The sequence below is a fragment of the Muscardinus avellanarius genome, assembly GCF_963383645.1.
Source record: "Muscardinus avellanarius genome assembly, chromosome: 11".
Taxonomy (NCBI): domain Eukaryota; kingdom Metazoa; phylum Chordata; class Mammalia; order Rodentia; family Gliridae; genus Muscardinus; species Muscardinus avellanarius.
In genome coordinates, this window is record NC_137797.1 from 72,936,319 (window position 1) to 72,949,178 (window position 12,860).

Genomic DNA, 12,860 nt, shown 5'->3' on the forward strand with positions numbered 1-12,860 from the left:
CCTGGAGGAGACATGTTCACCATCACCATCAGCAGGCAACTAACTGGGTGAGATACTGGGTGACAGTACTGACAGTACTGTCTCTGTCATGGAAAACAGAAAAGCACTAGTCCCCCTGGTGTGGTTAATAGATTCGAGGCAACGTGTCACAACAGTAACTTCCACACCACCCCCCCGTCCATACCAATCAATCAAACCAAAAAAGTTTGTCACTTTTGTTTGCTGTTTATTGCTTACTTGTCTTTTTATATTGCATCCTGCAGAAGAGAGGTTTCTTCACTCCTGACCTCCCCATTAGGGAAAGAGTCACAGTGCAATTAGATTTCTCTAGGAAACTACTTAAGAGTATGCATGTCGTTTTCCTTTGGGGACACGATTAACATTGCAAAAGATTCCTTCTATAAAGCTTTTTAATGGATCTGTGAATAAGTTTAAGAAAAATCACAATTCCAGCTAACAATTATGTCCCAAGGATGATGATACATCAGCCTCGAATGGGGTGCTGATTCAGAATTCAGAGGGACTGGCCCCCCCTTGCCTTTCACCAAAGAAAATTGTAGTCTTTGCTTCTTTTCCATGAGTACGCCCTACTGTCTTTGAGAAATGTTTTCCAGAAAGCTATCTTGCTGCTTTCCATGGAACAGATAGCAGGTCCTAAGAAATCCGAAGAACTCCTGAACGCCCTGCACCATTCATCTTCTAATGTGGCGCCTTCTCTTCCTGAAAGGCTTAGCATGCATGTCCTACCTTAGATGAAGGTGTTGGGACTAGCAGAGCAGGAGGAGCTGCTTGCCCCATGGGTTTTTTCATTCCCTACGGAAAGCTTATGCTGCTGAGAGCGTGGAGTTATTTTTCTTTCTGTTGTCTTGGAACCTCTGCTTTTTACTGATCTATAGAATACAGTGGTTGGGGGGTTGAATTGGGAAGAGAATGGAGAGAGAACATGTAAGAACTCTTTTTGAAATGGCCCACTTCCTCAAAAAAGATCTGTTTTAGTGAATAATACTTAGTCCACAATATTCCTTCATGTTCCTAAACTAGATCTAGTTGTTATTGATCATAGATGACCTGTATGAAAATTGAAAACTCATTTTTTTAAAGTTGGTTGGGAACTGCAAGCAAAATAAATGGAATCTGCTAATACAGCTCATTTGAAAGTATATGCCTGCTCTTGTCTTTTTGCTGTTGGTAATAAATAGTTCTAAAAGCAAGTTTGGCGATTTCTACTCTTTCTATTTTTCTTCATTCCCTCTCTTCCCACTTATAAAAAGTTCTTTACTGCCTGACTAGTCAATGTAGCTTTCCATCCCAGACTCTCTCCCATCAGTAACGGTGATGAGCCTGGGTGGAGTGAGTAGGGGGTTTGGGAGCAGAGTACTTGAAAAGCTTTCCATTCCTTTATATCCCCCCCCCCAAATTTTATCACTTTTGTTCTCAACCCCAACTGTAGGATGTAGCCCTGGTTCCATGCTCAGCACCACAAACAGACAAAAACAACCTCAGCTGCACATTAAATCACCAAGGAAGCTTTCTTGATGCCAGGATTTCACCCCATACCAATTGGAATTTCCTGGGGTATAGCAGCATTATTACATTTCTTCAGATGCTACTAGTGTGTAGGCAGGGATGAGATCCCTGCTCTAAGCAGTGGTTCTCCGCCTGCCTATTAATTAGAGTCACCTAGGGAAATATTTTAAATACTAAGGCCCAGAGTCCATCCTCAGAGACAGACTTAATTGGTCCAGAATGGGCCTGGGCATCAGTGTGGGTGATTCTCCTCTTCAGGGTAAGTTGATGGACCACTGCTTTAGAATACTACGTCATTTCTTAAGAAACACTACTGATACTCTGGAAAGGGAATATATTTTGTCCATGTGAAAGAAGACATCATCTCTTTTTACAGTTTCCATAATCACTATGCAGTTGGTGGCTAATAAATTCTACTTCACCTCCGGTTAGTTGAAACATAATTTCATTTTATCTTTTACTGGTCTAGGGGAAATGACATGTACTTATTAGTTTTTAAGTGGTCTTCACTATGTTATTGTTTTCCAGATATTACGATCTTCTAATTTTTTTACCTTTTTACAAAGTGACGATTTTTTTGTAATTAGCTTTCCACACAGCCATCCCTTTCCTGTTCATCATTTTCTCAAAGAAACAGTTCTAATATTAAAGATAAGAAAGAGGAATGCATCTAGCATGGAAGAAATAGATTAGGAGTTCCCAAAGCAAACTGTGCTCTCTGCATAGTGTCCCCACCGGCCCCCTCAGCAGCCTGGAATGGCCCTGCCCCACTTGTTCCCCCTGCTCATGCCTAGCGGTTTTCTTTCCTGTCCTTGTGTCTTAGACAGGACACAAGACCCTCTAGTCTTGTCCTATACCTGGCTTGACAGTAGACTTGGATGTTGTGTGTTTATTTTGAAATTAAAAGCATACAAAATAAAGATGATGCAGTTTTATACAAAAAAAGTAAGATAAAGAGAAACTGTGTAGTGGTGCATGCCTATAATTCTAGTATTGGGGAGGCAGAGACAGGAGGAACACAAGTTCAAGAACAGCCTCAGCAACTTAGTGAGACTCTGTTTAAAAAATAAAAAGGAAGACGGGCGTGGTGGCGCATGCTTGTAATCCCAGCATTCAGGAGGCTGAGACCAGAGGATCGTGGTTCGTGGACAACCTCAGCTACTTAGTGAGGCCCTCTGCAACTCAGTGAGACCCAGTTTCAAAATAAAGAATAAAAAATAGGGCTGGAGGTGTAGCTCGGAGGTCGAATGCCCCTGGGTTCCATCCCCAGACTCACAAAAAAATAAAAAATAAAATAAAAAATAAAAAGGGAAGCCGGGCGTGGTGGTGCAAACTTGTAATCCTAGTACTTGGGAGGCTGAGACAGGAGGATCACACAGTTTCGAAGCCAGCCTCAGCCACTTAGTCAGGCTCTCAGCAACTTGGAACCTGTTTCCAAATAAAATAGAGGCTGAGACAGGAGGATCACACAGTTTCGAAGCCAGCCTCAGCCACTTAGTCAGGCTCTCAGCAACTTGGAACCTGTTTCCAAATAAAATATAAAATAGGTCTGAGAGTATAGCCCAGAGGTAGGAAGCCCCTGGGTTCCACCCCCAGTACCACAAAAAAAAAAAAAAGAGAGGGATTAGTTCTGAGGTACATCCCCCCTGGGTTCAATCCCCAGTACCAAAGAAGATTAGAAAGAGAATCTATAAATTAGTAGTTTGCACTTAAAAAAATGTTCTGATGAATGTTTGAGTTTTCACTTCATTTTCATAGCCTAGATGTTTTTTTGGATTTGAGGTTGCATGGTAAAGAAGATGAGGCACAGAGACTAGGGAAGGTTTTAAAATCAACTAAGAGCTGGGCATGGTGGTGCATACCTATAATCCCAGTACTTGGGAGGCTGAGACAGAAGAATTGCAGGTCTGAGTACAGCCTTAGCTAGTGAAACTTTCATCAACCTAGGGAGACCCTGTTTCAAAACAAAAATAAAAAATGGGTCTGGAAAGCTGGGCGTGGTGGCGCATGCTTGTAATCCCCGCGCTTGGGAGGCTGAGACAGGAGGATCGCGCAGGTTCGAAGCCAGCCTCAGCTACTTAGTGAGGCTCTCAGCAACTTAGACCCTGTTTCCAAATAAAATATAAAATGGGTCTGGGAGTATAGCTCGGAGGTAGAAAGCCTCTGGGTTCCACCCCCAGTACCACCAAAAAAAAAAAAAAAAAAAAAAAATAGATCTGGAGATGTAGCTCTGGGGTAAAATTCCCCCTGGTTTAATGCCTGGTACCATAAATAAATGAATGAATAAATAAATAAATATATAAATAGTAAATAATAAAAAAAATTTTAAAAATCAACTAGGTTTGCTAGATTATAAAACCTGGGAGACATGACTTAATCACCCTAAGCCTGTGCCCGTGTCTCTGAAATGGCCTGTCACCACTCCCCTCATAAAACTATTTTTAGGACTCAGTGAGAGCATATAAATGCCTAACATTTATTAATTGTTTAGAAATTTATGTTTACTGTTAGCTTTCCTACCCCTTACCTGCAAAGAGCATTTAGTTGCTTTAATTTCTGACTCTGAGAGAAGCCTTCTCAGTCACTATTTAGAACTCTTTTAAGGGTATGGAATACTTGCACAGCCAGCAAAGGGAGGTATAAGAGAGAATCTCTTCTTCCATCCCTTGTACTATAGTGAACATCTTTCCTGCTTCATCAGGAAAGTGAGGAGACTATGGATGAATGGACTGGGAAGAATGTGCACATCTATGCTGAGAACCACAATCTGGTTACTGGAGACTAATCTGTGTGTGTATGTGTAGCGAGGGGAGATACTGGTGAACCCAGGGACATTTTACCTCTGAGATACACTCTCAGCCCTATTTTAATTTTGAAACAGGATCATAGCCTTGAACCTGTGATCCTCTTGTTTCAGCTTTCTGAATACTGAGATTATAAGGACGAAGGTGGGATGATAAGAAGGGTCAGTGTATATTCTGAGACCTGTGTATAGAACCAAGACACACTGCAGAAAAGTAATCCAATAAAGCAGAGAAAAGTGCACATGATGATCACCGGGGCTGTCTTTTCCCAGGAGTTCTGTCTGGGTGGGTCTGGTGGACGGGGCTCATAGCATTACATTCCATTTTTGTGAAAAGATAACAGGAAAAAGCACAGTGACCAGTTGGCATTTATTAGTGTAGTTATAGTTGTCACTGTAGTAAAAGTAGTAGAGGAACTAAGACTCTGTTATCACAAAGAAATAAATAAAGCTTATTTTTAGGAAAATTCTGAGTAGCTGAAATCTAGCAGTAGCCCTAGAGGAACCTAGCCTGTGTGACAGATGAAGCTGGGGTAGAAGTAATGATAAATTCTACCTAGAAGGAGATTCCACTCACTATCCCCTCCCTCCGCTCCTGGCTAGAATTGATCATCGTTGTGGGTAGAGAATAAAAGGAAACCTAATGAAAAAAGAGCTGAAACACTGAAGAAATGTGGACTTAGACCTAACAGGGAGCGCTGACCATGACCAAAAAATCTGTTCCCCTCACTCCAAAAGGTCTAGACGGCAGCTTCTCCAGACCGCTTCCGAGTGATGTGCTCCAGGTGGGCGTGGTCTGAGGTGTCCAAGTCAATCTCATACTTGGCTAGGATTTTGAGGAGGGGCCTCAGCTTCAGCCACCATTGTTCCTTGGGGATTCGGTGCCTACAGAGGAATGAGGTAGATGATGATATAACCTTTTAGCACCCCAATCAATTTCTACCAAATGCTTATGGGAAAAAACTGGCAGAAAAGGCTGGATTGAGGGTATGGGCATCTGAGGCAGGTAGGGCTAAAGAAAAGCCTTGAAGACAGGAAACATGTTGAGGAGCCTAGAGCTTGACCTACCAGGGAAAGAACCACATTAGAAGGTAGATGTACTCACTCAAAATCCGTCTGCTCCTTTAGCTCAGTCACTGGTTGAAAAACCAAGGCCCTCTTACGCATTCCCAGAACACAGCCTGAGTCTGGAGTATTGGCAAAGATCCGCCCTGTAACAAGGTATGGTCAATTAGCTTCTACAGTGGAGAACCAGCCTCTAGAGAGGAATCACCCTCCCACCCCACCTACCATTACGGTAACTCTCTTTGATTTTCCCAGACATCCAGTTCATTGCCTTAGCACCCATCTTAGTGGCAAAATTCCTGTCAAAGGGAGTTGGACTCCCACCCTGGGGGGAAAAAAAAATCATAAAAATTAGAGTAAAGGACTCTAAGGAAGTGACAGGGGTATTTAGATAAAGAGAAAAAGGAAAGAATGGGCCCCAGTTTATAGGAATCCAGAAAACTGTAAAAGGATATCCTAAGAGTGATCCAAGGTGAGCTGACCACTTATCAAGTATAAGATTAATTAGTTCCAATGACTATCCCATAACTCTCCTTTAGCTCTTTAACCACCAGGTCCTGTTTTAGTCCTATGGGCACCAGGTCCTTTCCCAGCCCTCTTCAGTCTGGCAGCTTTTGTCAGTCACTGTCACCAGTGACACAGAAGTGTTCTTTGTAACTCGATCTTACTGCCCTTCATAGACCTCAGAATATATAAAATTTTATATAATATAAAATGTCATACAGATTTTCTTTGAACTAAGAGAAATAGGCAGAAAAGTGGGAAGAAAGGAAAAATAGGAAATAGGACTTCATATTTATCCTGTAACTCCTGCAGGGGCTGATAAGTTCATTCAAACTGAGATTTTGGGAATTCATTTGTAGGTAAAGAAAGGTCAATGCTTAAGAGGCATCAGCTGAGGACATTTGGAATTATGAGGGCCTCAGACCACCAACCATCTGAGTGGCACTATTGGAAGTTCTTTCCCCTGAAGTTAGTGAGATGGAGCCCAATATCAACAAGTGCCTACATGCCTTCAACAGGTTCCTCGTGACAGACACTGCGGTATGACGGAAAAAGCACTGACTGGGCTCATTCTAGCTCTAACACAGGCCTGATGAGTGCCTGAAAGTATTATTTCTCCTCTTTGCACTTCATTCTATTCGCTCTCAGGAGACATGTGACAATGTTTGGAGACATTTTTGTTAAAATTGAAGGTAGAGGGAGGAGGTACTATCGGCATCTAGTGGGTAGAGTCCAGGGATGCTGCTCAACCACCCTACAATGCATAGAACAGCTACCCACAACAAAGAATTACCCAACCTTAAATGGCAATGATGTCAAAATTGAGGAAGTTGCCCTAAATGAAGAGAATAGATCACATCATCACTAAGGTCATTTCCAGAATAAAGACTGTTGATTCCATGCCTGTGAGAGGTTGTAGGCCCATGTGGTGCTGAGCCTCGGGGACTGGAGAAGGCCAGTAGGAGCCTCCACAGATTTTGGCGGTGATGGCATGACTGGGGTGTCTTCCCTACCTGCTGCATGTGGCCAAGGACATTCTTCCTGCTGTCGAAGATGCCCTTCCCCTCCTCAGAGTACAGGTTGAAAATGAAGTCTGTGGTATAGTTCTCATTGCACTTCTCATTCCTGCCAGTGGAGACCAAAAGCCTATGACTACAGTTGTCTCCCAATCTTCCTTTCTGACTTTGTAGGCTCCGTTCTCCCATCTCCTCCCTCCTCCCAGGGTTTAGGGGATCAAGTGCCCCTCCATTTACAGCTCAGGCTGTCCCAGAAATGGATCCATTCTGTGGGTTAGGGCCAAAGCCTGACTCTTTTATTTCTCCATTTAGGAACAAATTATAGATGCGGTACCTTAACACCAAGCCCCGTTTCACAGTTGTTTTCATCTTTTGTACGAGATGCTCAACATTTGCCTGAAAAAAAGAAACAGTAAATCCTAAGCCTATCTGGGAGTGAATAAAGTGGGGCAAGCACATAAATCTCGTTTCTTCCACACCAACCCTTTTCAAGAAGGGAGAAGGACATAGAAGAGAGGCGTTTATAATCCTGGATCTGAACTGTGCTAAGTCCTTTAAGAAGTTTCTTGCAGACTGATATTTACATAAAGATCTGAAACGAAGCAGAACTCAGAGGGCACATTAGACACAACAGTGACAACTGTCAGTTTTTGTTGTTGTTATTGTTTTTGTGGTGCTGAGGATTAAACCCAGGGGCATTCTACCTTTGAATCACACCCCCAGCCCTATTTTGATTTTTATTTGGAAACAGGGTCTTGCTAAGTTACTGAGGCTGGTCTCAAACTTGCAATCCTCCTGTTTTAGCCTCCCAAGCACTAGGATTACTGGTGTGCACCACCACACCTAGCCACAACTGTCAGTTTTCATCCCTCACCTAGTCTCCCTGTCCAAGGGTTTCTTGTTTCTTTTTGCTCAGAGGGATACCTCTGCTCACAGTGTCTGTCTTTACAAACCGTGCTGGTATATAAAGCAGTAATTCATCTGGACAGAATATGCTCCTCCACTCGAGTTTGACTTAATTTGACTTAACTCCTCCACTCGAGTTAACTCCTACCCTCCACTCTTGGCAGGGGTTGGCTGGGATCCTGGATTAGGGAGTTTCCTCAGCCTTTGGCTAAACCTCTACATCTTCTCCTTCAGTAAACTGAAATCTGGGAAAGTAAGATTAGATGACCTCTCTGTGAAATATGAGTCAGAGCTCTTCCCCAGAGGTGAAAGAATATCACCCTCAAAAATAGATTGGTAGCAAGGAAAATCTGAAGCGGTGGCATGACAGACTTTCTCAAGCAGTTAATCTACCTGCTCACTTAAGAGTTTAGAGAAGATTCTTAACCCCTCTAAACCTTTCTTTTTTGTACTATGGAGATAGTACCTGCTTTGTATGTCTGTAATGAAGACAACATGCAAAAATGCATATACAGGGCTTAGCAGCAAGCCATCTGACTCAAAATGAGCATTCCAACAACAGAAGCGTGGTGTGTGAGGCTGCACTGGAGAATGCCTGCACAGAGCTCTTGTCTTTACAAGGCTCCATAGACCAATCACCTTGAAATCCCATAGCTCCAGTCACTGTGGGGACAGTCAGGGGACAGACTGGGGCAGGGAAGAGATACTTAGCAGGCCCTGGGTGGCCATCTACCTGTAGATCTCGAATGGTGAAGGGCTCCTCAAAAATGTAGGCAGCATCGGCCCCAGCTGCCAGTCCTGCCATGGTGGCCAGGTAGCCACAGTAGCCACCCATAGTCTCAATGATGAACACCCGACGCTTGGTGCCTGCTGCTGACTGCTTGATGCGGTCACATGTCTGCAAAAACAATGGCTCAGAATTAGAGACAAGGTCAGGAGCCTGATTCTTGTCATTTCGTTGGCCCTGGCCATTAAGTCAACTCTAGAACTAGATCTAGCCAAGCAGGCCAGGGCCCCTAGATCTCATCAAATTCTAGCATTCAGGGAGGGTACACGCTGACCAACCACACTGCAGAACTTCTACTGGAACAAAGCTGTAGCTATCCTTATGTGGCTTAGAACAGGAAAATAAGGCTGCATAATATCAGAAAGGAAAAAATATTTTGGCAACCTTTGATGAATTTCTAAATGAGAAGAATAAATGCCATTAAAATTTGTATGAATGCCTGGGCTTAAAGAATTTTTTAAATAGTGCTACTATAACTCCAGGACCACACTTAGTCCGGGAATCGTAATCCTGGTCAAAAGGGTGGAAAGTTGTAGTGCGCTCTCACCGTGCAGATGGTATTGAGTGCAGTGTCAGCCCCAATGCTGAAGTCTGAGCCAGGAACATTGTTGGAGACCGTGGCAGGAATGACCACAAATGGGATGCAAAGCTCATCAAACTGCTTCCTGCCCTCCATCAGCTCCAGGCCCCCTGTATATGCCTGAGCAGAAGACAGCGGCAGGGGCAGAGATAAATAGGAAGAGAGGGAAAGGTGAAAGGGAAAGGGGAAGAAATAGAGGGGGGCACTCACCTCGAATCCCCCAATAATGACAAGGCCCTGAATGTTAAACTTAGTTATGTTGGCACTGATCTGTTCCAGATTCTTCTTGGGTAGAGTTCTAGTTTGATCAGTGGCAGGGAGCAAAGTGTTGGAATTTGGGAAAAAGACAAGTTGAAGAAGAGAAAAGTTAGAATTAGAAGGTGCTTTATTTATAATTTCTTGACTTGTGCCACTTCTCCACGCTCCCAACCCCATCTAAGGATACACACTGGGGATCTAAATTGTTAAAGCTAAGCTGGTGTGGTGGTGCACACTTGTAATCCCAGCATTCAGGAGGCTGAGACCGAAGGATCGCAAAGAGCCTCAGCTACTTAGTGAGGCCCTTTGCAACTCAGTGAGACCCTGTTTCAAAATAAAGAATAAAAAATGCGGCAGGGGGTGTAGCTCTGAGGTCAAATGCCCCTGGGTTCCATCCCCAGACCCGCAAAATAAATAAATAAATAAATAAATAAATAAATAAATAAATAAATAAATAAAATAGAGCTGCTACAAGATGTGTGGATGGACCTGTCTGCCCTCGCCAAAGCTAACATGAGCTTGAGGAGAGGACTCAGACCTCAGGGTGGTGAAGCAGGCCCTGACCTAATCAATGGGTGCTCATATTCAAGGGGGTCACTGGGAGAAGGTGCTCTACAATGCCACTTACCTTTTAGTACCAAGTTTAGAACCACCTTGGCCAGTCCAGCCCCCAACGTAGCTCCAGCCAGCTTCCTCGATCTGCAGGGAAAGGTCACACAGCTTTACATTGCAGCTGGAGCACCAGGAGGCCTATGGGACTGATGCCACTTCTTGAGCTCTGGCTCAGCCCTTGAATCCCCTTTGGTTTTAAGAGGAACACCAGATATTGGCTTTTTCCCATGCACTAAACTTCCTCCACCCTTATTGCTCATTCAGAAATATGAAGCACCTTATGCCAGGCACTGTGCTTAGCTTGGGGATAGAGAATTAAACAAGACATGATGCTTGTAAAGGTTCATTCCAGTGGCTCCTGCCCCTTCTTGCTGCCCTACAATTTAATATTTTCTTCTGTTTGAACCCCAGGAGAGGAGAGGGAGACAATGTGGGACAGGAAGGCAGACAGTGGACCAGTCTCCCCCAAGACTTCCCCTTGGCTCCAGAATACATGCCCTCCTTGGACTTCCCATACCTGACCCTTGGCCAGGCCCTCAAAGCCATCATGTACAACCAGTACTCGGTTGCCCTGGATAAGGCCAATCCTCACAGTGGAACGGACAGCAGCATTCATGCCTGCGGCAGGGGCACCCACATTCATCACGGCCACTGTGTGCAAACCAGTCTGTACAGGAGGAAGCAAGAGGAAAAGGAGGAAAGAACCCCCACAGGGGCAGGAGGTCAATAAGAGAGGCAGAACCCCAAGCACTCTGTGCTGAGACCAGAATGTCTACCTGTGACAGTACACATCCCTCTCCAAGGGAGTGCTAGTACATTTGTTACCTTATACTATAGAGGCAAATTCTTTACCACAAACCAACAAATAAAACTACTGTCCCTGATCCCAGATGTAACAAATAAGGGTCCTTTCAGATCAGTGGCTCCCAAAGTGTGATTCCTGGACCACCTGTACCACAACCTACCTGGGGAGCTTAATGAACCTGTACATTCCTGCCCCTGCCCCAGATCTGAAACCCTTCTGAGGGAAGGGCCCAGGGATCTGCACACAGATCTGCATGTTTAACAAGCAACCCAGATAATTCTGACATATGGTAAATATTTAGAACCAGTACTCCAATGGAAAGGATGGCTTAGATAGACTGAGATGTGATTATTTCCAGAGGATAAAATACATAAGCCCCCTTTCATGTTCTTTGCATGCTAAACAATAGCTCTGGGCTAGTTATGGGTCTCAGGTTAGAGACACCTAGGTCACACTAGGAACAAGGGCTAGTTAGTATCTGGATGGCTGAGAGAAAGTCATATAACAGGGTCAGGGACCCAGCACTGAAGGTTAAAGTGGGGGTGAGGACACTGGCAAGGCATACATTGCATGGAAAGCAGGAGGGAATGGTCAAGAGGTGAGGAAATTCACCATTACCTTGGAGACTGGGGGTCTGACGTGAGCTAGAAGCTTGTAAACCTCCCAGTTGTTCATGAAGCTCCTGTAAAAGTAAAAAGAAGGGGTTGTCTTCAGGTCATCCTATGGCCAGCAGCCATGGGGATTCTGGTCTGAAGTTTTTGTCTCAGAGTGAAGTTCCATAGGGAAAACCTCTAAAGTCATAACTGGGGTAAAACAAAGACTGGGCAGGGGCTGCAAACATTCCCCAGGCACTCTTCTCCTGGGTGCTGTGCTCAGCACCACAAGACACTGCCCCTTGCCTAGAGAAACTTGCGATCTAGCTGGGATCCACACATAAATGATGGACCATTAAAATCTTGATCCAGGGAGAGCACCCTGGGGTGAACTGAGCTTCCTTGTCACCTCACAACTAGTTTTCTTTAGAAAGACACTGTTGTCAAGTCATGGGAAGAAGCAGCAGGTCATATTTTGGGTCTGGGCTTGATTCTGGGGTCTGATTCTACAGCTAGCAAGCTCCTGTCCACTTCCTCACCGGCCTCTCAGCTTCATGGCTTCATCAAATCTCTTCTCATCCATGGCCTTGGTCACATCTTTGGTCTAGGGAAGAGAACAGCAACTGGTTACAACTCTAGGTAGAAGTCTCACCACTGGATTTCTATCCACATCCCATCTTTAGATTTGAGATTGGGTCCTGCCCACCCTGCACCCACATTTTCTATGTTCCACAAACTCTCAGGGAAGGATAACTACTTTTACTTCTCCTTGATTTTCTGAGTAAAGGGCTGCAGAAGAAATGAGCTAAATCAATGTTCTATTTGTTAGAATTATGAATAAAACAGAGCAATGCTCACAAATTGATAAATCTTAATCCACTCCCCATTAGGCTCGCTACCTCTAAACAACCAAGTAAATAAAGAGGCTCCTCCAGGTAACCCAGTAGGAAGAAAGAGCCACCCTGGCCCTGTGCTTCCAAACCACTGATTTGTTCTGTGAGTCAGAGCTGGCTTCTGAACTTTTGGAGATGCAGTTCCAAGCAAGGGATGGGCAAACAGATAGAGGGCACAGCTCCTACATTTAGAGGTTTGTAGCCCACTGCATTCTTGCCCGTGACTCTTGCTACACCACCCTGTCTTTCACCTGCTCCTATGCCAGTGACCTAAGAAGTAGGTCTCATTCCCCATGAGCTTCCCGGCAGGTATTTGGGGCCCTTAGGAAGGCACTGGGATGAATACTTACCACCTGGACACACTCCATGAGGGGCAGGCGCACAGCCTGGTTACCAGAGAGGCTCACCACACAGGCTGGGGTGTCCGGGGTCCCCTCCAGAAGTGCCATCACTGCTTCTACACCCATCCTGCTGCCCTACAGGAGCCCAAGGAGCAAAGACAGCCATCTCA

At 44.6% G+C, this 12,860-nt stretch overlaps 1 protein-coding gene across 3 annotated transcripts in view; it reads right to left on the bottom strand.

Annotated features, from left to right (window-relative positions):
- Positions 1-5,070: 5,070 nt before the first annotated feature.
- PFKM (phosphofructokinase, muscle) overlaps positions 5,071-12,860 on the bottom strand; it is a gene marked incomplete at both ends in the record, with an annotated part of 48,462 nt that continues 40,672 nt past the window's right edge. For 2 of the 3 annotated variants that reach the window (XM_080705254.1, XM_080705255.1), the window contains 13 exons: positions 5,071-5,215; positions 5,436-5,541; positions 5,621-5,720; positions 6,913-7,024; positions 7,250-7,311; positions 8,555-8,719; positions 9,156-9,308; positions 9,399-9,486; positions 10,075-10,145; positions 10,576-10,725; positions 11,482-11,545; positions 11,996-12,060; positions 12,700-12,825. In XM_080705254.1, coding sequence (XP_080561380.1) covers positions 5,071-5,215; positions 5,436-5,541; positions 5,621-5,720; positions 6,913-7,024; positions 7,250-7,311; positions 8,555-8,719; positions 9,156-9,308; positions 9,399-9,486; positions 10,075-10,145; positions 10,576-10,725; positions 11,482-11,545; positions 11,996-12,060; positions 12,700-12,825 — 1,407 coding nt within the window. The remainder of the gene's footprint in view (positions 5,216-5,435; positions 5,542-5,620; positions 5,721-6,912; positions 7,025-7,249; positions 7,312-8,554; positions 8,720-9,155; positions 9,309-9,398; positions 9,487-10,074; positions 10,146-10,575; positions 10,726-11,481; positions 11,546-11,995; positions 12,061-12,699; positions 12,826-12,860) is intronic. The other variant, XM_080705256.1, reaches the window with a different exon arrangement.